The sequence below is a fragment of the Dromiciops gliroides genome, chromosome 4, assembly GCF_019393635.1.
Source record: "Dromiciops gliroides isolate mDroGli1 chromosome 4, mDroGli1.pri, whole genome shotgun sequence".
Taxonomy (NCBI): domain Eukaryota; kingdom Metazoa; phylum Chordata; class Mammalia; order Microbiotheria; family Microbiotheriidae; genus Dromiciops; species Dromiciops gliroides.
Window position 1 is genome coordinate 466,217,790 of NC_057864.1, and position 27,222 is coordinate 466,245,011.

Genomic DNA, 27,222 nt, shown 5'->3' on the forward strand with positions numbered 1-27,222 from the left:
CTCGGGCTCTTGGGAGGAGGGGGTTTTATGGCAATCTCTCCTCTCTCTAGAGCTCCAGTCTTTGTTTGAGACCCCGGATTTCAGCAAGATCACCGGCAAAGCCATCAAGCTCACACAGGTGGAGCACCGGTCAGCCTTCGAGTGGAATGAGGAAGGGGCGGCAACGGCGCCCAGCCCCAGCCTCCAACCTGCCCGCCTCACTTTCCCTCTGGACTACCACCTCAACAAGCCTTTCATCTTTGTTCTCCGGGACACAGACACGGGGGCCCTTCTCTTCATTGGCAAAGTCTTGGACCCCAGGGGCCCCTAAGTGGCCCAGGCCAAAGAGAGTGACCCTGTGGGCTCAACCCGTGATCTTCCCACATGTGGGCTGCAATAAAGGTGGTCATGTGAACCTCTGAAAACTGCCTCCTTTGCCTTTCTCCCGAGCCATGGGGTCTGTGGTTCCCGCTGGGCTGGCATCTTTTCAGGCTGGGTCCCTATGCCCCCGGGAGAAGTCCCCAGCTCCATTAACTTGCAGTTGTCCAAATCTCATAACCTGGGGATTGGCCTCCCTCCTGCAGGAGGGTCTGCCCTTAAGAAAAAAAAAAAAAAGCCAGGTTAAAGGCACCTTGAAGTATTTACAACCCTGTCCTGAGGAAGAGGGCTCAGAGGTCTTCTCTTTGGCCTGGGGCAGAGCCAGGAGCAGAGGGCAGAAGGAGCAAAGAGGAAAGTTTAAGCTTGAGGTAACAGAGGGAGCTGGCTGTGAGTAGAATGAGTTGCCTTGAGAGGAGGTGGGTTTACTTAGTCCAGTTCAATCCAGTGAGCATTTATTAAATACCTACTGTGTGTGAGGCACTAAACCAGGCACTGGGGATACAAAAGGAAAAGAAAAACTGTCCTCCCTTCTCTCTTCCTTCCCAGGGAATATTCAACCAAAGGCTGAGGACCACTGAGGATAAGGGAGTGACAAGGAGGGGGAAGGGATGAGGAAAGAGAAGGGGAAGAACTTGGGCACTATGCAAGGACTCAAGTGCTGCTAGGGTCCCTTTTAATGATAAATACCTACTTCTATTCAAACACTCCTCTAGCACATACTGGTTGGGTGACCTTGGGTGAGTCCTTGGCCTCAGTACACCTGGTGACTCTTTAAAAAGACATAGCAGGGGCAGCTAGGTGGCGCAGTGGATAGAGCACCGGCCCTGGAGTCAGGAGTACCTGAGTTCAAATCCGGCCTCAGACACTTGACACTTACTAGCTGTGTGACCCTGGGCAAGTCACTTAACCCCCAATGCCCCGCAAAAAAAAACACCAGACATAGCAGTAGCCCGCCTGCACTGGTAGAGCAAGCTTCCTGCCCCAGTGGAATCACAGGCCTGGCCAGAACTAACAAAGTCTCATCTCGTCTTTATTATAACTTTGTATGGGCGGTGGCCTGAGTGTTGTTATCATCATTTTACAGATGAAGAAACAGACTCCCCAGAGGTTAAGTGACTTGCCCAAGGCCATGCGATCATAACAGCTGCCATTCATATAAATAGTTATTTCAAAATTCTTTCTGTTCAGTCGGACTAGGTGACTCCATTTGTCGTATTCTTGGCAGAGATCCTGGAGGGGTTTGCCATTTTCTTCTTCAGCTCATTTTACAGATGAGAAACGGAGGCACACAGGGTGAAGTGACTTGCCCAGGGTCACACAGCTAGTCAGTGTCTGAGGTCAGATTTGAACTGAGGTCTTCCTGACTTCAGGCAACCTTCCTGTCCCACTTTCTATACACCTTCCCTTATTGGAACTTTCCAGTTACCCTATGAGGTTGGTGCTATCATTATTCCCTTTTCACAGATGGGACAACTGAGGCTTGGAGAGGTGATTTGCTCAGGATTACACAATTAATAAGTGTCTGAGGCAGGATCTGAATCCAGTACTTCCTGATTTCATGTTTAGCCTATTACACACCACCCCTCCCTTAGAGCTATTAGGAGCAGAACCTGGGTTTGTGGAATCTGAGTGCAGGGGTCATTTGATTGTATCACACACAGGATCTCTGAGCTGGTCACATGATAGAGCTTCCACAGTACTCAGCCCCAGTGTAGAAGGGCAGGTCCTTCCTCCCTGCCCCTAATATCCACCCATGTGGATCTGTCACGGTACATTTGCCTGCTCCTGGCTCAGGTCTGGATTCCTTCCATACTTATTAAACATTGGTTATATGTGTACACACCCACACCCACACCCACATACAGTCCCCCACATACCCCACAATACACATACCACACACACAAACAACACCCCCCCCACACACACACACACAGAGCTTTTAGGTAGGATACCATCCCTGCCCTTACGGTCTTTTCAGCGGTATGACGGCACCGATCATGACAATCAGAGCTTGGAAAGAAAGCTCTTAGAGGAGGAGGTGTCGATGGAGTTGGGCTTGGGGACCCTACGCTGGAGAGGTTGGATGGGTGGCTTAATGGGACAAGTGGGATGGTGATGTCACCGGCACAAAAAAGTCAGGGCTGGGGGAATGAAGAGTCAGACCATAAGGGATGGGTTTGTTTCCCTGGAAGACCTCTTCGCTCACAAAAGAGATGCCCGAGTCTTGTTCAGTGAAAAGCTTGCAGAGTCCCTTTCCAAACAGCTTTTCAGGAACACATTTCTACCATCAAGTAACCAGGAGAGAACTGCCCGGGTCCTTTCGGGGCCCCACGGAGGTTTAACAGCCACCAGAAGCAGCAGGAGGGTCCTGAGCACAGGAAATGTGCCTCTGCCACAGAGCGAACTTGCCCCAACAGGGCTAACAGTTGGGAAAACGGATATTCTGCTTTTTGCAAACTCATCCTACCACCTCCAGGGCCTCTCACCCCTTGGGGCTCGTGGCCCCGCTGTGGTAGTCTGAAGCCATCTACAGATCCCTTTCCTTCTCAGAAGAGTGTTTTTTGCCTCTGTTCATTAGGGAAGGAAATGCTTAATTCCAGTTAGAGATGGGACAAGAAGGGTGTAGGGTTTTTTTTCTCTCCTATCCAAGTTCCTAGACTCCCCTGAAATCTATCTTCAGGTCCTTGGGGTTTGTGGACCCCACGTTAAGAAGCCCTGGTCCTGAGTATGCTCTAATTGTCTGATAATGGAGCCCCACTCATCACTGGGGTCTACTTGGACATGGCCAAGCTTCTCACATCAAAATGGTGGGTCGCTGGCCTTCAAAGAGCCCTTGGCCTTGACTGCCAGCCCCTAGCCCACCTGAAGCTTTCCAGTTGCCAGTGGAGAGCTCATAAGCAGAGCTTTCAAACTCTTGAGTTCGTTACTGGCTCTCAGGGTGGGCTGGGGGCTGAGCCATCCTCATGCATATGGGGGAGTATTCCGTGTTTGAAGCCACAGTCAACCCTTGTGATTATTCCTTCCCCATTGGATCCCCACACAGTGAGTTGGGGCTTGGGGTGATCTGCCCTTCTAGGGATGCCAGGGGCACCCTTTTCAGTGTTGCTCTTAAGCTGGGAAGTGTACAAAAGAGGCACAAGTATCATGAAATCTCTATGGGATGTTCTGTTTTATTAATTTGCTCAGGAGGCAGAGTTAGGGAACAGAATGGCGACGATGGAAAAAAGGGGAAAAATGGCTTAAGATGAACGTGCAGCTGCCAAATAGCCCATCCCAGGAATAAAGTGACCCCAGTGAAATGAGATAGTGTGTGAAGCCCTATGTACTTGTTGGAGGGAAGAAAACCACATCAGCTCCACATTTTCTTATAATGATCTTTTTGTTCTTAATGACAACGTTGCCATTAGTTAAATCCCCTGCAGGGGTGTAGATAGCATCGTGTGACCACTGGAAACAACAGGCATGTTCCACTGAAGTCGACTCTTAACAATTTAGTAGGTTGGACCCTGGCCATGAGTCCAGAGGCAGAGACTCCAACTCCTAGGGAAGGTCCAGTTCTTTCAGAGGAGCACGGCGTTTCTGGACCTCTATCTTCAGTGCTGTGAGGGGGCCAGCTTTTAGTTTGGGACATTCTCTCATTTTAGGAAATGACAGCAACCTTTGAAAGCCTGAGTCTCCCACTGGAGTATGTTAGGAGTAACTGCTCCTGCATCCCAGCCCCACATCACACACCAGTCATGGGATTTCCCTGAAGCCATCTATTTATTTATTTTTTTAAAGTCTGATGCTTTTAAAAAATCTCAGTCATTTCCCAACATCAGACCTACCCCAACTTATAAAAGAGAAGTACAGTGAAGTAGACAAACCAACATATTGGCTCCTCTGTATACACCATTCTGCAGCTGTGGTTCCCCACCTCTCTGCTGACTGGAGGGAGGTCCACAAGACCCCGTCCTTGGGGGCCGCACCCAGTCATTGACGTCATTCGTTGAGGTTTTCTTTTACAGTGTGATGGTCCATGGGTACGCCGTTCCCATGGCTGCCTTGCTTCACTCCACATCACTCCACAGAAGTCTACCCTGGTGTCTGGGACTTCTTCCTAGTAGTCATTTCTTACAGTTTACCATCATGTATATAATTCATTCAGCCATCTCCCAGTTAACAGATACCCACTGGCTTTCGGGGTTTTTTGCACCAAAAAACCCAGTTGCTAGAAATAGTTTTGTGTACACGAGCCTCCTTGGGACACACGCCAGCAGGGGGGCTGCTGGGTCCAAGGGTACGGATGATTTAGTGACTTGTTGGTCCCAGGCCCTTGTTTTTCAAATGCAGCAGCAGCAGTTCGCTGGTATCTAACGCACGTTTGTTTGCATTTCCCGGAGGTGTAAAGGTGCCCATGGCCTCTCTTGCAGTTGGCTATTCTGCCCAGGCCATGTCCTCTATGCCACTCACGTGTGGACGCTGTGGGCCGGACCCGATGCCATGGGCCCTGCAGGGAGGCCCAGTAACTCCTGCAAGCAGGCTTTCATCTGCTGCAGTTCTTGTACCTGCTCATTCTCAGGGTTGTAGTGTATGGACAGAACCTTCTCTGCCTTCTCGATCACACTCAAGGCTTCGGTGATGGCAAACCTGGACCAAAGGAGACAAGCAGAGGTCACCCACTCAATCATGTGACTGTGCATGGCCTTGCATGATTGGCTGGGGCGTAGAGGAGGGTGGGACAGCTCCAGGGTGAATATGTCTGGTCACTGCCTTCATGCAACTTGTAGTCTGGGGAGGGGGCTGATGCGTATGGTCAAGTGGGTGAGGAAGAACTGTGGGGAAGCCAGGAATGCTGGGTAGGAGGCCGGCACAGCTTGGGATAGCTTCCTTCAGGGACACCACTCCAAGGTTTCAAACTCAGCACCCTCTCTTAGGACAAATAAGTCTCCCCAACATCTTGTCCCCCTGCTTAAGAAAGGTTTCTATGTCCACTTACTCTGCACGTATCCTATTTATTGGAGTGTTGTCTCCTGGCTAGTACATGAGTTACCTGTGGTTGGAACAATCTTTGCCTTTTCTGTATCCTCAATACTTAGCAGGTGCTTGGTATACAGCAGGAGCTTAATAAATAAACGCTACAGGTTGTGAGCTCCACCTTCACTCTTCCTCTTTCATGCTAGCAGGAGATGGACACTCTCCACGTTCCCTCTCCACTCTGTGAGAAGCTGTGACTCCTTCAACACAAGCAGGCTAAAACTCACCTCTCAAAGTCTTTAGAACTGTCTGAGCCCCCGGGGGAGTTAAGTGACTAACCCAGGTCACAGAAGCAGCAAGTGTCCAGGGCAGGCATTTGAACCCAGGTCTTTCTGACTCAAAGTCCAGCACTTTATCTACCCAGATCTATGCTGCATCACGGCTTCCCCCAAAGACCTACTCAGTGGCAGTCAACACTAACTTTTTTGGAGGGAGAAGGGGGAATCCTGTTCAGAAATGCTCAAACCAGGGTTTCCAAAAGAAGACAGAGATCAAAGGAAGCAGAAGGTATAATTACCACCACCTTTCACCTTTCAAAGAAAGGGTGAGAGAGTGGGCTCAGAAAAGAAGGGAGCCAGAAGAGGGCCTAGAGGCACAAACTAGAAAGGTCTGTAGTAGGTGGGAACGGCACATTCTCTATGGGGAGCGGAGTTTGGATCTGAGTGCATAGTGTGCAAATGTTTGCATTATGTCAGAAAGAGACACTTCAGTTTTCCCCTGAGGAGGAAATAAAAGCTACTCAGAAACTCAAAACACCCTGAAGAATTTGGTGAAGCTCCTAGGATGGAGTAAAGGAACAAAGTGAGTCTGGCTAAGGGAGAGCGCAGGTGTGTGCTGGGAGAGGGTTGGGATGACACCTGAAGAGGCTTACCCATTGAAAAGGGCCTGGGCCAACTTGAAAAGCTCGTGGCCTATCTCCACACTGGCTGGTCCGTGCTGGGCCTCCACCACCTGCAGGCTCTTTCGCAAGTGGGCCGCAGATTTGGGCCAGTCCCCTGTCAGGAAATATAACCTGATTCCAGGAAGAGAACCATACTCACTCTATTACAGCCAAGGCTTCTCAGAGGGAGGGAGGGTGAACTAAAGGGGGAGAAGGTCTGGGTGTAGAGGGAGACATTCATGAGGCTAAATTAGCAGACAGTTAAGCCAAGACGAAACAACACGATCCACATTCTTTTCCTGGGGGGATGCCCTACCGAGGCTGGCATATGCCTGGGCCAGGTGGTCCTCAATCTCTCCCATCAACATGTGCTCTGGGGTCACGAAGTTCTTAGCCTCCTGCTGGCACCCCGACAAAAGCTGGACAGCCTGAGCTACCAATGCAAACAAAAACAGAGCAGCAGCAGCTTAGGACCCAGGTTCCCCAGCAGTTGGCAGAGCTGAGGGAGGAATCTCCCACTTTTCCAACTAAGGACCACATTCCCTGCTGGGATGGATCAGCCACATGCAGGGAGCATGTCTCTGCTTCTACAATGGTGCCAAGTCTGGGGTCTGAATTCCAGCCCTACGAACTTGGCTGAACAAGCCCTCTTGATGCTGTGCCACATGGGGCGGCAGGGCCTGGGGGCAGTAGGCTGTGGCTGCTCCATAAAAATGTCCATGCCCCACTGCCCTCTGGTCTGAGATGCAACCACCCTTCTGGGAAGTTGAGTCAGTGAGGCCTTGGGATCCAAACAAACAGGAGTGACGCGTGGGCCCACATGTGTCAGAGAAAACGCTTTCGTCACTGGGAGGGAGGCCAGCCTGGCTGTGGGAGCCAGTCTCCAGCCCTTCCAAGGGCTTCCAAGGGAGCAAGCTGGTCCTGGACTCTGTGGGTGACAGAGCCACCTTGTGGTAGACACAGGGATAATCCCGTTAAATTCAGTGAGTGTCTACTGAGCCCTGAATGGGAACAGCTGGGATTTGGGGAGAGGGAAGGGGCTCTCACCTGCTTTGCCATCTCTGATTAGCTCCAGGGTAGCCTCCACCCGCTGCTGAAGGTCTTGTAACTGGCCCATCAGGTGTGCCCTGCTCACCAAGGCCATGCAGGCTCCACTGCTGCAGCACAGAACGTCCTCTCCCTGGGGAAGCAGCTTTATTTACCCATATTCCTGCACTAGCCAGTGCACTCGCCAGCCCAATGTGGACAACAGCCCAAGTGGGGAGGGCCAGTGTCAATTCTACTCAGTTCAACCAGCACTTAGGTCCTGGGCTAGGAGTGAGGGATAGAGACACAAGGGGCTCACACTCTACGAGCCACCAGTGGCCTTTTGCACCAGAGGATCCCTTTACGGTTCTTGGCCCTGTAGAGCACAGGGAAGACCATGTCTTCACATCTGAAGCCCGGCTGAATTTGGTGAGAGACTGCTGCTCCAGAGTGAAACAGGTTGTTTCTATAATTTGTCCTTTGACTCACTCATTCTCTAGGGTTAGATTAGTTTGCAATTAGTTTTTAGTCTGCTTCCAAGGTCTTTTGTTGATTATAACTTTTATTGCATTATGGTCTAAAAAGGGAACATTTAATTTCTCTGCTTTTCTACATTTCTTTGTGATGTTTTTATACCTTTATAGTCGACTTTTGAGAAGGTGCCACAGACAGCTGGGAAAAACGTATACTCCTTTCTATTCCCATTCAAATTTCTCCAGAGTGCTATCATATCTAACTTGTCTAAAATTCTCTTCATCTCAACAGGCTGTCTTGGAAGGGAATGATTTACTCTTCATTGCAGGTGTACAAGTGGATTCTAAGTGACCACTGCTTTGGGATGCTGTGGATTCTTGCTGAGGTAGGAGCTGGATGAGGGAGATACTGGGGTTCAGGGGAAAGTGTTAGATATGGAGGTAGAGAGCCTATGCTTGAATTATGGGTTAACCACTGACTACCAGAGTAGCCTTCTTCTTTGTAAAATGAAGCAGCTGGATCAGATGGTCTCAGCTCTGAGGCTCCCTCAAGCTCTGAGCATCAGCACTGTTCCTCTGAGGACAGTCAGAGGTAGAGACTGCTTGGAGACAGAGCCTTTTCAGCCAGATTATGGTAGCCCAGACCAGCTATTTCTTTCCATTGCCACAGGCCCTTTTCATCTCATGAGGTTCCTGAACTTTGCATAGTGGTTTTTTGCTTTTCAAAGTGGGCGGGTGACAGGCTGCATGTTACCAGAAAGCAGCTCCATTTCTGAGTGAGTGAGGGGGATGTGGGGTGGGCTTTGAGATGAATGGGTCTCCCAGGCTATCTAGTCCAACCCTCTCATGGGCTGGGAATAAGGCAGTAATAAGGAACAGAAGCAGGAGTAGAACTCAGGCCCTTTGACTCCAAATCCATTGCCTTTCTCATTCGACTTCACCTTGCTCTACCAGCACATACCTATGAGCGTGCTGATGAACCAAGGAGGGGAGAAAACCATCTTGTGCTCTGCCCTCAGGTGGGGTTGTGCGATGAATTTAGGTCTAGAGGCAGGACAGCCCTAAGTAACTGCCCCATCTCTGACACCCACTCATGTGGCCATCCCTCTCTCATCTGTAAACAGAAGCCATGACCAACCACATTGTAGGTGTGCCTCTCGTGGCTTGTAGTGAGGGTTAATGAGAACATTAATGAAGGACTCTGTAAACCTTAATGCACCACATGTCAGCTCTTTGTTGTTATTACAAGTGGGAGGGGGGCAGCTAGATGGTGCAGTGGATAGAGCACCGGCCCTGGAATCAGGAGTACCTGAGTTCAAATCCAGCCTCAGACACTTAACACTTACTAGCTGTGTGACCCTGGGCAAGTCACTTAACCCCAATTACCTCACTAAAAAAACAAACAAACAAAAAACCCCAAAAAACCAAGTGGGAGAATCTGGGGGGGCTGGTGTGCAGAGTCCCCTTGAAAGCCAAGATCCCAGCCCATGGGCTGGAGAGGAGAGCAGTACAAACAGCAGAGCCCCAAGGAGGAGGAAAGGTACCTGCAGAACTGCCTTGCAGGTGGGGCAACGGAACCCCCCTTGCTTTGGGGTTGGGCTGGCTCGGTGCGCCTCCTCATCCTGACAAGCCTGGCAGCAACAGTCAAAGAAATACTGAGATCTCAGCTTCTGCTTCCTCGTGGCAACGTCCATGCGGCATTCATGAGGTCCTACCTCGAGACACAACCGAGAAGGGATGTGAAAAGGAGGGGGAAGGCCAGAGCTCACTCACCCTGGCCCAGTGGGGGGGCCATGACAACCCTTTCCCTTTGGGATCCCCGAAGCCCAACACCGGGGGATACATGCAGGAGAACACAGGCTCCAGCGCTGCTAGGATGGGGCAGGAGCCAAGGCGGCACTTGCCAGGCCACTTGCAGAAAAGAAGGCATTTGGTAAGGAATACGCAGGGGATGTGTGTGTGTGCAGGGTGCTGGTAGCTGGGTGCCAAGGGAGCCCCTGAAAGGGGCTCTCTGTTTAGAGTCAGACCCTTGTGCCTGGACATGCTGCCCTCCTGGGGGGCGGGGGTGTGCTCACCATAACAATGGAGGATCTCTTGCCCGCGTGCAATAAGCCGTGACGCCCGGACAGTGCCCACTGAGCCCCTGAAGGACAGGCTGGTGTTGGGCCTACAAGAGTGGTTCAGCAGGCTGATGACGGGGAAGAAGCCTGTGGCGAGGCGGACCTGCCTGTGCTCTGTAATGAGGTGCCCTTCAGATCCTGAAAGTGCCCGAGGAAAAGCAACAACTGCATCAGGACACCAGTCGCATCCCAGCTACCCATTTCTCAGAAGATGGAGATAGGAAACTGGGCCTTTAGCCCATCTGACTCATGTCTTTATAAGCGGATCCAGTATAAATAGGAGGGAACATGACTCACAGCATTCTCTTTCTTGTCCCCAGGAGGCAAAGGGAATGAACACATTTAAAGCAAAAGTCCCCGGAATCTTGGAAGCCTAATCATTCCTTCTCATTACCATGAAGAGGAACCCAAAGATTAAAATATCTTAAATAATAATCAAAAAGGAATTATCAGCAGGGAAGTTTCCTGCCTGGTGGCAGGTGAATGTTCATGAGGGTACAGGGACCAGAGCGACCGGCAGGATTATTTCCCAGAGATGTTCCCAATCATTGTAAGGCAAACACTTTGATTTAGCAGACATTCGGCTGGCTAATTTACCAAGTGTCCTAGCCACTGTCCAAGCACATTTTTCATGTGTGAGGGTTAAATAAATGACAGAATCCCAAGTCTTTGAGGGATAAGGGACCTCAGAAAGGAACCCTTCTCATCTACCCCAGCCCCAAATCCCTTCTGGTCCACCACTGACACGGATGGCCACCCTCTCCTGGGAAACCAGAAGTCAAGGAAGCCCCATCAGAGAGCGCTCATTGTTGGGGATACTTTCCTTCCAGAAGGTCAGACCCTGCCTCTAACTCCACACCCACTGCTCGTAGGCCTGGCCCACTTAAGTCAAGGGGAACAAGGTTTTTCTTCCTAACAGTCCTTCACATACCCAAAGATCTGAACTGAATCTCTCTTATGACCTGAGGCTTACAGTCCCTGGGTCTTGTGTCAGGTTCCCACGCCATCTTGGCTGAGCTCTCCTGGGCTCTCTCTAGCTTAGTGACAGCTTTCAGAGGACAGAACCCAACACCCCAGAGGTGTTCTGCCCCAGGCAGAGCACAGCAAGGCCACTGCCCCTTTTGTTCTAGGTGTTGCCTCTCTTCACGGCCCACTGCTGGCTCAGGGTGTGCTTGCAGTCAATTAAGACTCTGAGATCTTCACACAAGCCGTCACCTATCCCTGCCTTCTTGTCCCTGGGAAATTGATTCTTTGAAACCAAGCAGAGGGTTTTTTGCCGACTCCCGTGCATTTCATCTAATGAAATCTGATTTATCACTCTAGTCTGTCATGATCTGTTGGGATCCTGATTCTGTCATTCAGTGTGTTTGATCGTCTCTCCTGCTTTATGCAGTCTACGATGCTGACAAGCATGCTCTCCATACCTTAATCAGTGACAAAAATGTTCGGCAGCGGAGGGCTAAGTATAGATCGGCACAGCACATCCTTGAGACATCTCCCTCTAAGTGAACAGCAAGGCCACTGGGTTGTGCACTCAATCCATTTCAAAAGCTACCAGGTTCCGTGGGTGTGCCCAGCATCTTGCTGGGAAATCAGTTCAACATGCCATCTTAGCCTTTGTACTAGCTGAGGCGCTCCCATGTTTAACCACCTCTTCACTTCTCTGAAGGTCACTTCCCTGGCAAAATAACTATGCAGACAAACACAGTCAACACCAAGGACAGCAGCCCACGAGTGGCTACAACAGATGTTGCAAAGTGCTGACAAGGAAGGGCACATTCTTTCCTCACAGGAGAGACCTTCTCACAGAGCTGGAGCAAGTTGTTTGGATGCTGTGTCCCTTCTGCTTTGCATCTTGGTCCATGGGAAGAATCCTTCAGCTTTTGCTGAGACCCTGGTGACTTGACACCATCAGATACATGCTGCCATGCCATGAAGCGTGGAATTTGCCAGCATTAAAAATATGCTCATTGGGCAGCTAGGTGGCTCAGTGGATAGAGCACTGGCCCTGGATTCAGGAGGACCTGAATTCAAATCTGGCCTCAGACACTTACTAGCTGTGTGACCCTGGGCAAGTCACTTAACCCTCATTGCTCCGCCAAAAAAAAAAAAAAAAAAGCTCATTTACACAAAGCAAGAGGCAAAAGTGCCCCTTGTTGGGGATATGCTAGGTGACCACCTGACCATGCCTATCCCTACTCCTGGACCCATCTTTAGGCCCTCATTTCAAAACTGTTTCCTCTATTTTAGACACAATTCTAGCAAGTTTGTTTAAACTGTTTTCCCAGGTCAGTGCACATAAAAGCAGCATATCAGTGGGAAAAGAACAGTTGCTTAAGGCAGGCACACTGAACAGCAAGACATGCCAGCTACAGGAGGAAGCTCATCGACACGAGATCTTCAGAAGGTCGTAATGGTCTGGGGTCAGACTGCGCTGAAACCCTATTGAAGGCAGATATTTTCAGCAGTCACTTCACAGGAACGTCTCGCTTCTCACAGGTCGGTTATCTAAGTAACCTCAATTATCAGAATCCAGCTGAGGGCCAGGATCATTGGAAGGCAAACAGCCCCAGAGGGCATTGCTCTATTACCTGACAACACATTAATGGCCGTGCGTGAAGCCGACCCTAAGTCATTAAGAAAAGGTTAGGGCTTGTTTGGTTTCCTCTGCCTAAGCAGCCAGAGGAAACTGTACACTGGGAAGATTTCTATCCCCAGCGGTTGGTTCCACTGTCATTCCCAGATGAACAAGGGCCTTTCTCACACAAGTCAGGGCAAGGGCAGGTCCCACAACTTCCCTCCATGTCCAGTTCTACTAGGCAGGATCATAGGAAACACAGGTGAGTGTAATTCGCAGAGACTCCAAATCATGTGTTTTATTGGAAATATCCTACTAATTTTCTCCCCCAAGGTATCGAGTAAGCATCAACTGGCATGATGGGAGTTTTGTCTCCTTTCCTCTTTCCTGGAGGTGCTAATGAGCTGAGAAAATGCTTCAAGGCAGCAGGGCCAGTGCCCAGGCTGGAGAAGCATCCTCTGAATAATTCCAAGTGGACTAGCCCACTTCTCAACTAGTGATAGCTGACAATCGACAGTAAAGTAGTTGCTAAAATTTTCCCTAAAAACATCACACTCCAGTCAGAGATATCAACTTTGCAAATTATTTATGGATTCTCCCCAACAGGAGTGGGCTCAGGAACAGAAATGAGTGTTACTTGGGTGTGTCTCTGATTAGGTTCCAAAAAACGTGATTTAGAAATCACCCATTATCCTGCTTTTGGCTGAGTCACTCCCCCTTTCCATCAGAGCAGAGAGGCAGGACATGTGGGCCAACAGGAGGCCTGGGGGAAGTTCCAGGCTATGACCCAGGGCTGGTCACTTCATCTTTCTGAGCCTCAGTTTCCTCATCTGTAAAATGGGCATAAGGACACTTACTCTACCCACTGGACTATGAGGGAAGCATTTTGTAAAGTCTAAAGGGCTGCATCAAAGGGAGCTATTGCAGAATGGACAGAAGAGGGTAGAAATGCATGTGGAAAGCTGAAGGAATACAGGAACCTACTGTTAAGAAAGTTCTGTGAAAATGTGAACTTAATATAAAAAAAGAAATTGGGGGAGGAGTGAATTCTTCACTTTTCCCAAGAAGCCAAGCCAGAGGGAGGGAGACAAAGAGAGACAGAGACAGAGAAAAAAGAAGGAGGAGGGGGCGGAAGGAGGAGAGACCCCAAACAGACCCTGCTCTCTAAGAGCGGCTGGTGACTGGGCATTGGGGACGGGGAGAGAAGAAGTGGGCAGAGCTGCAGCATGTTCCCAGAACTATGATTAAGGAAGAATTCTCTAAGAATCCAAGAGAAGAGCTGTAGGAAAGGGTAGGAGAGATGATCTTAAGGAAAGCCTTCAGAGAGAGAAGACAGGGAGGGAAGGTGGGAGGGAGAGAGAGAAACCAGATTTTTGTCAAGCAAAGTTAAAGAAAGAAACTGTAAAATAAAAAGAATGAGGAAGGGGCCCCAAGCTGGGCCTTGGGGGAAGGCAGGGACAGGGACAGACATGTGCTGGAGGAGGGGGTCATTCCAAGGCACAGAGACATGGGATGTGGTGGGATAAGAACAGGGGAAGGTCAGTCCATTGGTCTGAATGGAATAAGTAAGGAAGAGCTGAAGATGAGGACCAAAAGAAACCATGAAAGGCTTTCAATGTGAGGGTCAGGAATTTATACTTTCCCCAATAATGGAGAGCTACTGAAGAAACGACCTTATCAGAGAATACACTTAATTACATAATCGTATTATATAATTATCAGAGTGTCATCATAATTATGGTTATGGCTACGAGTGATCATAATGATCTAAGTATCAGAGAGGGGTCAAGATGGGGGCTTGGGTAGCATGGGATGGGATGAGATAGATTGGGAGGGCAGGAAGAGACTGGATGGCAGGTGGTTTCAAGAGTCCAGGAGAGAAAATAAATAAGTAAACAAACAAATAAACAAACAAATTAATTAATTAATTTAAAAAAAAGGGGGGCGGCTAGGTGGCCAGTGGATAAAGCACCGGCCCTGGAGTCAGGAGTACCTGAGTTCAAATCCAGCCTCAGACACTTGACACCTACTAGCTGTGTGACCCTGGGCAAGTCACTTAACCCCCATTGCCCCGAAATCAATCAATCAATAAGAGTCCAGGAGATGCAGGTGGTTGTGAGAAGGGGCAGATCCGTGGGTGGACAATCAACAAAACTTGATGACTTTGGGCTGTGGGAGGAAGAGGAGGAGGAAGAGGAGGAGAGAGAGAGAGAGAGAGAGAGAGAGAGAGAGAGAGAGAGAGAGAGAGAGAGAGAAAGAAAGAAAACGAAGGAACACGTGGGAGGTTGGCCTGGTACCATGGAATGAGTGTTGGCTTTGGAATGTGAGGACCCGGGTTTGAATCCCAGGCCTAATTGTTACTTGTATGACTTCAGCCTGTCACTTCCTCCTTTTGGGACTCAGTTTCTTCATCTGCAAAATGGGTGGGTGGGGGGCCTAGATGGCTTTAAGGGGTCCCTTCAGGCTCTAAATCTAGGATCCCACAATTCAGAGGGGCAGCTAGACAAAGAAGCTAGATGTGGGTTTACATCCTGCCTCTGGCCTTTATATAGCTGTGAGACCACCGGCGAGTCACTCAGTCCACCTCAGGTTTGACAGCTGCAAAATGGCTAATATCATTAGCCACATCTGTCTCAGGGTTGTTGGGAAAACTAGATGAGCTAATACTGGCCATGTCAAGTGCTTGACAAACTTTAAAGTGATGCACTGAGTGCTGGTTGTCACCACTGAGGTCTTCTCAACCATCAAGCCCTCTCTGCTGCTTTCAGAAAAGATCCCACTGGTAGAAATGCAGTTATATGGAACTTAGGTCAACATCTATTGTAAAAGTAGTGCCAAGACACAGTCCCAAAAGGGAGAATACGAGCTAAGGATTGCCCTCTTGGTCATGGGGAAGGAAAGGTAAGGGGTGGGAAGGAACTCTTGGGAAAATCCCATTGTGTTGGGATGTCTTCTTAGAGCCATAAAAGGCTGGAAAGCTTGCAGGAGCCTTCAAGAGAGATGGCTAGAGAAGTGACTTTCCCAAGGTCACTCTGCTGGTCAGGGGCTGTAAAGACCCTTGGGCCAAGCCTGCCTGCCTCCTTACACACTGGGCTTAGCTTAGCCCCAAGCTGGGGATCAGGTTCCCCCGGATGACATTAGAGAGAGGTTTCTCCAAAAATTTCATGAACAGGACGTTAGCAAATAGCACAACAAATGCTTCTAAGGCTCTTTGTCAAAGTCTCTCTCTTATTTAACACTTTAATCCTCCTTCTGTGTTACTAATGACACAGCTGCTAATGAAATTCAATGAGAACACGAAATTGGGAGGTGTTGGAGCCCCAGTGAAATAATAAAAAGGGATAAAACCAAGATTAGAAATATGGGCAGATTAAAACCAAATTAGATTTAATTAGAAAATGCAAGTGAATATGCCCAAGGAAATAAGAAAACCAAACCTCTGAAAGTCTACTCAGTGGATGCTACTCAGAAAACAGGGATGGCCCAAGAAGGCAGGAAGGGGCTGAGAAGAAACAGACCAGTTGGCAGTGCCAGAGGGCAGCCAAGGATGAAAAAGCCAAGGTTATTGTGGGCTTCAATTCTGAATGCTGGCCACGCCAGGAGGTGAGGTGAAGCTTCTGGAGAGACACCATCTGCATCACTGAAGCTCATTCTACCAGGGGAAACCATTTTACAGACGGGGAAACTGAGGCTGACAAAGGTGGAACTAATTTATTATGGTCACATACCTAAATAGGATTTGAACCCAGATCTTCCTGAATCAGGTGCAGTGTGCCACCCACTGAACCACATAGCCTTTACTCTAATTCCAGGAAAAGGTGTACTTCCCCTGGACACAAGTAGTCAGTTATTTATCTTCCTTTTTTTGCATTCCTTTGTAGATTCCTCTGATCTCTTTCAAAGGGTTTTTACGATGTCCCTAGTTTTCCCTTAAGATTCAGCTCCAGTGCCACCTTGAAGTTCTTCTCAAGCTCTGCCCAACCCCAATAGATGGACGGGATCCCAGTGTGGAGCAGAAGCTCCTGGAGCACAGGGATGCCCAGGACCCGGCAGCACACAGTGTGCCCAGCACATAGTATGTGCTTAAGCTATTCTTGCTGATTGACCCAAAGCTCATTTGTGCCTCCCAACACCCTGTGAGGGAGGTGGGAAGGGAAGGAATTCTTCTCTCACTTACAGAAGGTAGAAAAGCCCTTTGCCAAGGTCACAGGTCAGCAGAAGGAGCAGGGACTAGAGCTGTCTTCTTCCTACTTTCCCTCCCTTTCCTCCTTCCCTTTTTCTCCTCTCCCTCCTTCCCTCGCTTCCTCTCTCCTTCCTTCTTCCCATTTCCCTTTCCTTTTCCTCTTCCTCCCTTGTTCCCTCACGATCTCCTCTCTCCTCCCCCCTTTGCCTTCCTTGCCCTGAGCTCTTCCAGGATGTTTCGCTAAGTCTTTCCTGGAGGCTCCTCTAAGCTGACTTTCTTGCCAATCACTCCTTTACAGATGGGGGGGGCGGGAGGAGGGAAAGGAGGCCTCCTGGAACATCCCTTTACCACTTACCAGCCTTCTGGAGGGCAGTCACTCCCTGGGCGTTACAGTGCAGCTGCAGCACATGCCTCAGCATGGCCACTGCCCAGATGCTGGGCCCTGGTGCCAGCTCCGTTGGCAAGGCTGCTTCCTGCTCAGAGGGCCCCTGAGGCCGCAGCGGGGAAGGCCAATAGGCTGCTCCCAGTTTCTTGCACAAGGCCACGATGCTCAGGCCACAGAGGAACTTGTGCTCTGGGCTGTGGTCCTCGGTGTGGGACAAGAGGTGGAAGAGGGCATAGTAAGCGCTCTGATAACTGCCATCCCTGTCGCACCCGGGAATGGGTGACCTGGACCCGGCCCCATCTTGGTCCTTTTCCCCCACAATGGGCTGAGTATTCGGTTTCTCCACTGGAGGCTGGCCTTCAGGTACAGGAATGGCTTCAGAATTTACTGTTCCCTGAAATGACTTGACGAGTTTACTGACAACCTCAAATCCAGCCAGGAGGACGGTCCTTAGTGCCACATGGCAAAAGAGGCCTAGGGTGAGAAGCGTCCCACCCAGGGAACACTCTGTCCTGTGATAGTGCTCCCAGGCCAGCTGCAGACACTGCTGGCTGCAGTACTTGGCATAGCTGCATCCCTGGCAGGGAATTGTAGCCACAGTGTGTCTCAGACACCGGTGACAGTGGAGATCCCCAGGGGTGGCTCTGCTGTCCTTCCTGGCTTCTGGGCCAGGCCACAGCCACTGTGTCTCTCCAGGATTGAGGACACTCACAAAAGCCTCCTCTTTCACTAGGAGTTCACCCGGAAGAACATCCTTAGTGGCAATCAGATAGCGCCCTCTGGAAGGGTCACTGCACAAGCTCACGGATGACGATGCACTGGGAATCTGTGTGTTCTTGGCGCTCAGATTGACCTCTTTGGAGGCACATGCCAGAGTGATGGGGTGAGCTTCTGCAGGGCCCTTGTCCTCCTGGGCCCTTGTTTTCAGATGTCTGAGCCTCCTCTGCAGGGCCTGGAGATGCGGAGCACCAGTCCTGGCCTGCTGAGCCGCCATGGTCTGCTCCAGGACATGGATGGCCAGGGATGCCTCCTGTTGCCGGCCCAGGGCCACGAGGCACTCAGCCTCGCGCAGCATCAACTTGGGTTGTAATTGCTCTGGGTACCCATGCGTCTGTGCTCTCCCAATGTCTTCAAGACATGTCTAAAATCAGAGAGGAAACAGGAGCGTGACTCTTGCTCTCTGTGGGGGCCACCCCCACCTCCACAAATGCTTTCCAAGGGAAACCTTGGGTTCTTCCAGAATTACTGAAGCCTACAAGGACAATATAATAGGACCTTTCTTTGGATAAATTACATCACAAGAGGTGCCCACCTTATAGCCAACAAATAGTCCTTGTAATGAGCGTGGCAAAGTTTACAAGTGCTCCTAACTAGAACAATTTGGAATTATGCCCAAAGGGCTATAAAGCTGTGTATTCCCTTTGACCCAGCAATACCACTATTAGGTCTTTTTTCCCAAAGAGATCATAAAAAAAGGAAAAGGACCCACATGTACAAAAATATTTATAGCTGCTCTTTTTGTGGTGGCAAGGAATTGGAAATAGAGGGGCTGCCCATCAACTGGGGAATGCCTGAACAAGTTGTGGTATATGAATGTAAAGGAATTCTATTGTGCTGTAAGAAATGATGAGCAGGTGGATTTCAGAGAAACCTGGAAGGACTTGCATGAACTGTTGATGAGTGAGACGAGCAGAACCAGAAAAACATCATACACAGTATCATCAACTTATCTGTTGATCAACTGTGATAGACTGGATTCTTCTCAGCAATACAACGGTCTAAGATAGTTCCAAAGGACTCATGATGGAAAATGCTCTCCAAATCCAGGAAAAAAAAGAAACGTGGAATATGGATTCAGACTGAACAAGTGCTCCTAACTGGGTCATGGCTCAAGAAGCTGCAGAGGCTCTCTGTCACTGAGGAGACAAGCCAAACTCCTCTGCTGGGTATTTAAAGCCCACCACAGTCCTTCTCCAACCTCTCTCTACAGAATGATCACATATGATTCCCCTTGGACACTGGGTATTATAGCCAATATCGTTCCCTATAGAGGACACTCTAAATTCGGCTCCCTCCTAGGCCCAGAAAGCTTTCCTTCCTCAGCCCTGAGAGTGCCTAGTTCCACCTCCTGAGAGGCCTTTCCAATTCCTGAAGCCTCCTCCTGCCCTGCCCCACCAGAATCACCATTTGCACTGGTTTTGAATTTACTCTCTATTTACATATCTCCTTGAGAGCAGGGACTATCTCAATTTTGCATTTACAGCCCTAGTCTGGGGGCAGGAAGGGGGCAAACAGTAGGTGTTTAATAAATGACGCCAGAGAGAATGCCCAGAGCCAAGAGACGGAGGGTCTTGTTCATGGAACAGCCAAGGCGTCCCTGGACTGAAGGGTCTGTGGCTCTAGCCAAGGGACCTCAGGTCTCCGGGCCTAGATCAATTCAGCTTTAAAATGAGGAGGAGGAGGACCTTCAGATGGCCTCCAACGTCCCTTCTAGGTCAAATCTCTCATGCCACGTATTTGCTGTGGCTCTGATCATCCGGCAGCCAGCTGGGCCTGGGCACTGGGAGCCAGGGCCGGGGAGCATGGAGCGGCTTTTGTGCCAGCAGCCCTCTGTCTTAGTCCTGGCCAAGCAAAGGCGGGTGCCTGGCTGGGCTGGGAGCAGATTCCCCATGTCTAGGAACCTCCCCGGCAGGTACTGGGGGACTGGTGTCCCCCACGTCTGGAATGCGGACCTCCCGGGCTTCCTTTAAGTCCTAACTAAAGTCCCACCCCCAGAACTCCTCTCAATTCCAGTGCCTTCCCTCTGTTCATTGTTTTCTATTTATTCTGTAGAGAGCTTGCTCTGTATCCATCTGTTTACCTGCTGGCTAGACTCTACAGCACTAAGCACAGCCTTCTGGTATACAGCAGGCTCTTAATTAATGTGCACCATTGATGGAAGTGTCTGAGGCACCAACATCTTCCTGAGCCCACTATGTGCCGCCTCAGCAGAAGCTTTAGAGAAGACCCAGGATGCCCCAGAGGCCTCTCTATTCCTGCTAAAATAAGGGGTGAAAGTGAGGCAGAGGGGATCCACTGTGTCCGCCATGCCCACCAGGGCTGCAGACACTATCAGAATCATGTGGCCCCCTCCTCCCAGACCACGCTACACCGTGCCGCTGCTCAGATGCCAGAAGCCATGTTTGATTCTGTCTAGGCCTGGTTCCATGGGAACCCAAGACCAAAAGAGAGCTGCTTTCCTTTGATGGGAAATACTTGTTTGATGAAGAAGTTGAGAAAATCTCAGACAAAGAAAGGCAGAGAGATCAGAGCCTTCGAAGCTACAACTAAACCTCAAGAGTCTCACAAAGGTTCAAACCTCTTCTCTTCTTTCCAGGCTGGGAAGGGTGGTGGGCAGTGCCAGGGATGTGGGCTTTGAAAGCAGAGCTCCCAGGGCCCCAGCCAAAAGCACCACCATCACACACCCATGCAGGGAGGCCCGAAGAACATCTTCCCTCTCCTGACTCCAGCCTCCAGCCGGAGGGGTAACCGCAGAGGGATCAGTCACCCTCCAAGGGGAATCCTGCATCAGACTCGCTCCCCCTTTCCCATCTTCCTGCTGGCCTTAAGTTCCAAACCAGCCCCTCTTCTCTATAACCCCATAGGCCACGTTACAGATGCCGCCTTCTTACTGACAACAGCAGGCCACTCAGGAAGTTCCTACTTAGAAAAAGACTTGGGGTCCCCGCCCCCATTCCTTTGGGGCCTTTCCCGGCACTCACGTGCTGACTTCAGGGCAATCAAAGCCCTTCTGTGTCAGTGAACCAGGCACCTTGGTACTCACCTCATACTGAGCCAGATGGAAGAAGGCCGCAGACCGATTGGCCAAACACAACGACATTTCCTCAGTGTTGGGCCTAGCGTGGGATGTCCCCTGCAAGAGTGATAAGGAGAAGCTGGTGAACGGAGAAAGCTGGATCAGGGGACCAAAGGTGGAGCTGCGGGCCCACTGCTCCTTGCCAGTGTATCCATTTGGGCAAAGGCTTTCATCCCTCTGTGGTGGGGATAACAGTGGCCCTGCATAGCTGAGGAGCCATGGCATGGGATAAGTGAGGTAGGAAGGAGGTGCACAGAATCAGAGTGTAAGCCCCTGGAGGGCAGGCAGCGTTCTTACTTTTTCTTGGTATCTACAGCACTTGGCACAGTGTCAGGCCCTTAGTAAGTGACAGGTAAATACTTTTTGGAAGAGAAAAGGTGCATAAACAAATGCAAAGTATTAAAACCATTATCAACTCACTAGCTTTAGGAAGGTTGTTTACTTCTCCATTTAATGTCTCCTTTTATTTCATATTTTCCCCTTGCATTCCACCCATTGCCCTTTAACACGTCATATACTGAGGTAGCATATTCACAAAGTGAGGGGGAGAGTGGAAAAGGTGGCTGCTGGACCTGGAGGCAGGAAGGACCTGAGTTTGAATCTTGACTCAGCCGTGTGATCCTAGCAAAATCACTTAAATCTTCCGGGCTTGTTTTCTTGTCTGAAAAATGGGGGTAAATGACACCTATGGTATCGACCTCACAACACGCTGGAGGATGACAAGGTAGTAAAGTACTTTGGAGAGCTTCAGGTGCTACTTAACACCTGGATTATTAGTGGGCAGCCCTGGGATTGGAAGGAACCATGGAGTCCCCACGGGAATCTGGGCCATTTCAATTCAGGTCATGTCTCCACATAGAAGCCCAGTGACTGGCTAGAGACCGCACCACTGGGGAGCCTGGCCTGTTCAGGATTCACTTCTGGGCCTTCCTACACATTCCCATGAAAACAATACATGTGGACCCCTTGAAGAAACAGTGGCAAGAGGGCTAGTCGCCAAATGCTGTGAGGTTGCTATGGTTCCCTGTAGGGCCCATCTGCTAAGACGGGAATATCTGCCCGAACAATTATCCAACAAGAATTCTCCTGCCCTCAGAGGGCAAAGGGGAGCCACGGCTGCCACTGCCAAAGGCTTGGGAGCTAGGACAGGCATGGGCAGCTCACTCAGAGCCAACGGTCTTTAAGCCTGGGGTCCCTAGACCCATGTCAGGACAGAAGAAGGGACAGTAAGCCCAACCTCTGCAATCTTGGCTCGTCTGCCCTGCTCCTAAAGGGACCAGGAGGGAGTTTCTCAGGGGGCTGCTGACACTGGGCACACTCCCTCCCACATTCAGTGGTCAGCCCACTAATTCCCAAGCCAGAAGATCCTTGTAGGATCTAGAACCTCCTGAACCTTATACTCTTCCCTGACTTAGGCAGGATGTAGGGTCCGGTTCTCTTGTCCTGGGAGTTCTGGTGGGGTGCACTGTCCAGAGGCAGGGTCCACGAAAGAGCTTGGATGTCTGCGAGTCGGTCTGATTGCTAGCCACTCAGGAGAGTCCTGAGTCCTGGTTGTCTTGAGCACCGCACGGCTGTGCTTGTCCAAGATCTGTTTGTCCTTCAGTTAAAGGATCTGAACAGGCCTAGCAAGCTGGAACTTTCCACCAGTGGGTCCTTTGATGTGCTCCATGGGCATCCTCGGATGCCTTGTTGAGACACGGAGGTGACCCTGGGGTCTTACAGGCTTTGCTCATGGAGGGCAAGCTCTGGGCAGGGGCCCAGGGAGCTCTGTTGTTTGAGGAGCGGCCAGGCTAAGCTCAGAGAGGCTCCTTGCCAGGTGGGCCATAGGGTGAGTAGTTTCTCTGCCATAGCAACTCCCAAAGGCCATCCACTAAGTCATCCAGGGTTTCAATTTGTGCTCACACAGCCAGGGCACTGAAGATCACTGAGGGGCTAAAGTAAGTGCTTCACATAAAAATGGCCTGTGATCCAATGGGGCTGACAGGCACGGACAGACAAGGCTTGGCAGCAGGCCCGGCTGGCCTGTGGCTTGGGACCACAGACTGAAGCTAGGTATTGAAGCACACAGGGGTTTCTTTATGGAATGTCGGACCCACAGTACAAAGTTCCCTTTGTTTCCCAAACATAACCAAGGACAGTTCTGCCAAGCGTCCTCTTTTCTATCCCAGCCTCTAATTATAGACCAAGTCTAAATGCAGTGACAGCACTCACTGGTGCAGTTGCATGCCCACGGAAGGCTGAACTGTCCATCACGTGGATGTGGTGCCTCCTGCTGGACCTGCCCTGCCTTGCCCTGCCTCTCACCTTTGAATAGAGTATGGCGGCCGCCTCGTAGGCCTTCTTTTGGAAGGCCTTGTTTCCTTCTTCTTTATAAAAAAGGCAGGCATCCGGGTCCTTCTCCACTGAGTAACCTTCAGCTAGTCTTTGTAAAAACACCTCATCGTCAGGCCTGCGGAAGGAAGAGAAGGCTCACACAGCTGTAGACCAGCCCAAACCTCAATTCTAGGAAACCTGGTCCTGGGGAGGGGGCACTGGAAGGGGAGCCGAGGGACCCGGGCCATGGCTGGGCACTATCAATTCCTGCCTGGGTGCCCTGGGGTGAGTCCCTTTATTCACCTCCAGGGGCCTCAGACTCTCCTTCTGTAGAACAATGGGGGGAATGCCTCTCAGGCCTTTCAAGTTCTAAATCTAAGATCCCAGAGTCTCGTGAACACTCATCACTCACGCAGATGAAATGGGAGAAAGTGATGACTTAGGGCTGCTTCCCCCAGACCCCAGCCATGAGAACCCGAGGACACCTGAGATCTGGGGGGTGGGAGAAGCATATGACGCTGGCGCTGGAGAAGCCTGCTGGCCAGGCCGTCTGACACGGTGCGCTGGCATCTCTAGAGGCCGATGAGCTGTCAGCATGTGTCACACTGATGGTTTCCTTCTACTATAATTACTATTCCTTTCAATCAATTAAGCACCTGCTCTGTGTCAGGCATTGGGCAAACCAAGACAAAGACAGAAAGGGTCTTTGCCCTCATGAAGCTTATGTTCCTGGGGAGGAACAGCATTTACACAAAAGAGCCGCTATCAAATCAATACAAACTGGTTTCTGAAAGCCCTGCCAGCTGAGTGGATGAGGAAAGGCATGGGGCAGGAGGGAGACCCTGAGCCAAGTTCCGAATCATTCTATGACACAGAGGGAAGGAGGGAGCTGATCAGCATGCAGGACGACCTGTACAAAGGCACAGAGGCAGGAAATCAAATCCTGTCCACAGGGAACATCAGGCCCAGTAGTTTAGTTAGAATATATTGTCACCAATTAAAACACTCTGTTTAGTCACGAGGCCACAACTCTTTTCATATCAATATTAAGACATCTTCATTTCTAACATGGTGATTATCAGCAGACATCACCCACACAAACAAAAGCCCTTTTTTGGGGGGAAATCTCAATTTTTTAAGAGTGCAAGGAGACCAAAAAGTCTGAGACAGATGATCTATAAAACGAGGGACCTGAGCTAGCTTGTCTCTGGATGATCCTTAATGAAGATAACCTAGGGAAAGCTGAGACAAAAGGTGCCCAATGTTGCCTTCATGTGCCTTCATCTAAATGCGGGCAAAGCTGAATAAAGGAACAGGGTCATGGACTGTCATGCCAAAGGCCCTGAAAGGAAGTCTTTGGTGCAAAGGATGATGCAGGTTTGGGGGCCCATCCCTCCCTCCTAGGGCTGCCAGTGACTTACTGGAGGAGAGCAGAGCAGTGCAGGATGATCTCATGCAGGGCACCAGTAGAGAAAGCCCCCTGGACGGATGGTGGGAGCTGCAGCCACCGCCTGTGCACGTGTGACTGCCACTCCTCCACAGGCAGGTCCATGCTACCTCAGAGCTGTAAAGTGAGGAGGAAACACCAAGTCAGAATGTTGTTGCTCAGTTGTGTCTGACCCACCATATCCCCATGGACCACAGCCCACCAATGCTGTCCATGGGGGGGTTTTCTTGATACTGGAGTGGTTTACCATTTCCTTCTCCTGCTCATTTTACTGCTGAGGAAACTGAGGCAAACCGGATGAAGGGACTTGCCCAGGGTCACCCAGCTAGTAAGTGTCTGAGGCTGGACTTGAACTTAGGTCTTCCTGGCTCCAAGCCCAGCGTGCTCTCTACTGTACCACTTTGCTGTTTTTCCCTTTACCAAGTCTAAATCTGCATCTCTGCAATGTATAACACAAGAAAGAAAAAAGTGAACATAGTCTGCTTTGATCTGCATTCAGACTCCATACTTCTTTTTCTGGATGTGGGGGGCATTTTCCATCATGAGTCTTCTAGAATTGTCTTGGATCCTTGTATTGCTTGAGAAGAGCCAAGCCATTTACAGCTGATCATTGAGCAATGTTGCTGTTACTGTGTACAAGGTTCTCCTGGTTCTGCTCACTTGTGAATATGTTTTAAAAATATTTGGATAACGGCACTGCGGTACATACAACTGGTTTTTGTGTGTGTGATATTACGTGTTTCATTCTGTGCATTTAAAGCCAGGATTCTGAGAAGGGCTCCTTGGGCCTCCCCAGCCCAAGGGGGCCAAGACCCTTGGCTGAAGAGGAGATTCCTTTGCAAGTTTAGGTTGCACTAGGTGGACACTGGGGTCCTTTTCAACTCCAAAATTGAGGCCAATTGAGTTAAGTCTGGAGAGGTTCATCACCAGGATAGCAAAAGCATGATGAAGTTTTCAGTCGTAGCAATTCTCACAGACTAAGTCACTAAGGGGTTGCATTCTCCTTGAGTGGAGAATAAGCACATCAATGAAATGATAATCTTTGAACGACTGAGGCGTCCCTAATGCGCACCTTTGCTTTTTTCCAATTGCTTGGTTCTAATATCAGTGCTTCTACTAAGCAGTTAAGTGACTAAATCAGTGTTGCTGGGCCCATGGATGGCCGTCATCCCTAGGACCACAATCACTCCACCCTCAAATCAAGGTGGCCCTGGCCTCCCTTTCCAAGTTCTGTCTCCTTTCACAGGCCGCCCCAACCCCATACCTGCAATGCATTCCCTCATCTCTGCCTCTCATCATCCCCAGGTTCAGCCAAAGGACCTCCGCCTAGATGACATCTCTTCCCAAACTATCTTGCATTTACTTTGCATGTGCTTACGGGGTCAGGGACTTTCTGTTTTTGTCACTGCTAGTGGGTCTGCCTGCTTCAAGTCTCTCCCCCCTCCAATCCAGCCTCCATGTAGACACTAAAGGGATCTTCCTAAAACACAGGCCTGACCACATCCCCCCTCCCCATTGCCTCCATACGAAAGGCTCTGTCTGGCATTCGGGCCTTTATCGCCCATCCTCTCCTACCTTTTCAGTCTTCTTACTCCCTACCATGTACTCCTGGATCCACTGACACTCATGCTCTCCCTCCTCTGCTCTGACTACTGACCTCCCTTCCGGCAAGTCCAACCAAGCCCCCCATTCCCCCGTAATTCCAGTGCCTTCCCTCTCTGCAGTATTTGGCTCCTCTGTGAAGAGTTGTTTGGATGCTGTCTCCCCTATTACACTGTAAACTCCTCGGGGGCAGGGACTGCTCTTTGTAACCCAGGCCATTAGCATGGTGCCTGGCACACAGTAGGCGCTTAATAAGTGCTTACTAACAATTTCTGGCACCTCGAAGTGGGCTTAGTTCTTAACTTTATAGAAGCTTGTGGACGGACTGACTGCCTTTCCCACTAAGGCAGCCCCTGAAATTCAAGTTAACGCTTCTCCAGGACCCAGAAGTCTTTTAAGGTCGACAAAATGCATGACACCCCACGGGCTCGTTGGACTCTTCCCCCAAAACGTAAGAAAGTACAAAAAGGTCTCTTCAATCCCACGGCAGCTAGGAGTGGGAAGTGGACAGAGGTCAGGAAGACCTGAATTCAAATCCGCCTCAGACACTTACTAGCGGTGTGACCCAGGGCAAGTCACTGAACCGTCGCCTGCCTCAGTTTCCCCATCTGTAAAAGGGGTGGTGGTGGTGTCATAACAGCACCTGCCTCCCAGGGTTGTCGTAAGGATCCAGTGAGATCAAGACTGTAAAGCTTCCCCCCACTCCCCCAGGTATATAATAGGCGCTCAATAAATGCTTCTTTCCTTCCCTTTTACGGTCAGGGAAGATCAAGTTCCGGGCCAGCTCCATCCGCTACCTCGCGGTCCCGCTTTGACCGACTCTCACCTGGACAACTCGGGTGCAGAGTGGCTGGGTCGGCCGCAGACCTCCGGGCCCGGCCTCCCAGTCGCGCGTGGCTCCTCCCCCGCGTGCGCCTGGCTCCGTCGGCTCGAGCCCCGCGCCGGCTCGCGATCCCACCCCCGGACGCTCAGCTCTCAGGCCTCAC

At 50.4% G+C, this 27,222-nt stretch overlaps 2 protein-coding genes across 7 annotated transcripts in view; one reads left to right on the forward strand and one right to left on the reverse strand.

The window, feature by feature from the left end:
* SERPINF1 (serpin family F member 1) overlaps window positions 1-404 on the forward strand; it is a 28,180-nt gene extending 27,776 nt beyond the window's left edge. Inside the window, exon 8 of the mRNA XM_043963941.1 lies at window positions 51-404. Within this exon, the coding sequence (XP_043819876.1) occupies window positions 51-310 (260 nt within the window). The 3' untranslated portion in view covers window positions 311-404. The remainder of the gene's footprint in view (window positions 1-50) is intronic.
* A 3,121-nt stretch (window positions 405-3,525) lies between these two features.
* SMYD4 (SET and MYND domain containing 4) lies at window positions 3,526-27,200 on the reverse strand. Of its 6 annotated transcripts, XM_043964447.1 has the most exons (11): window positions 27,063-27,200; window positions 24,609-24,751; window positions 23,179-23,323; window positions 20,842-20,931; window positions 16,989-18,159; window positions 9,828-10,010; window positions 9,297-9,463; window positions 7,301-7,433; window positions 6,570-6,686; window positions 6,245-6,368; window positions 3,526-4,986 (listed from the first exon to the last, which is right to left on the reverse strand). In XM_043964447.1, exons 2-11 carry the CDS (start codon window positions 24,737-24,739, stop codon window positions 4,806-4,808), a joined length of 2,442 nt encoding a protein of 813 aa, XP_043820382.1. In that variant the 5' UTR covers window positions 24,740-24,751; window positions 27,063-27,200; the 3' UTR covers window positions 3,526-4,805. The 6 variants fall into 6 exon arrangements, 4 of the variants coding, with proteins under 4 accessions (XP_043820382.1, XP_043820384.1, XP_043820383.1 ...); XM_043964449.1 differs by lacking the exon at window positions 9,828-10,010; XM_043964448.1 differs by lacking the exon at window positions 6,570-6,686.
* Window positions 27,201-27,222: the final 22 nt, after the last annotated feature.

Excerpts from the sequence above, each read along its gene's own strand:
- SMYD4 (XM_043964447.1), bottom strand. The coding sequence starts at position 24,739 with ATGGACCTGCCTGTGGAGGAGTGGCAGTCACACGTGCACAGGCGGTGG. Across the intron at positions 6,687-7,300 it reads AATCAGAGATGGCAAAGCAG|CTCAGGCTGTCCAGCTTTTG; the intron begins GTGAGAGCCCCT and ends TTGCATTGGTAG. Across the intron at positions 6,369-6,569 it reads CCAGGCATATGCCAGCCTCG|GGGACTGGCCCAAATCTGCG; the intron begins GTAGGGCATCCC and ends ATTTCCTGACAG.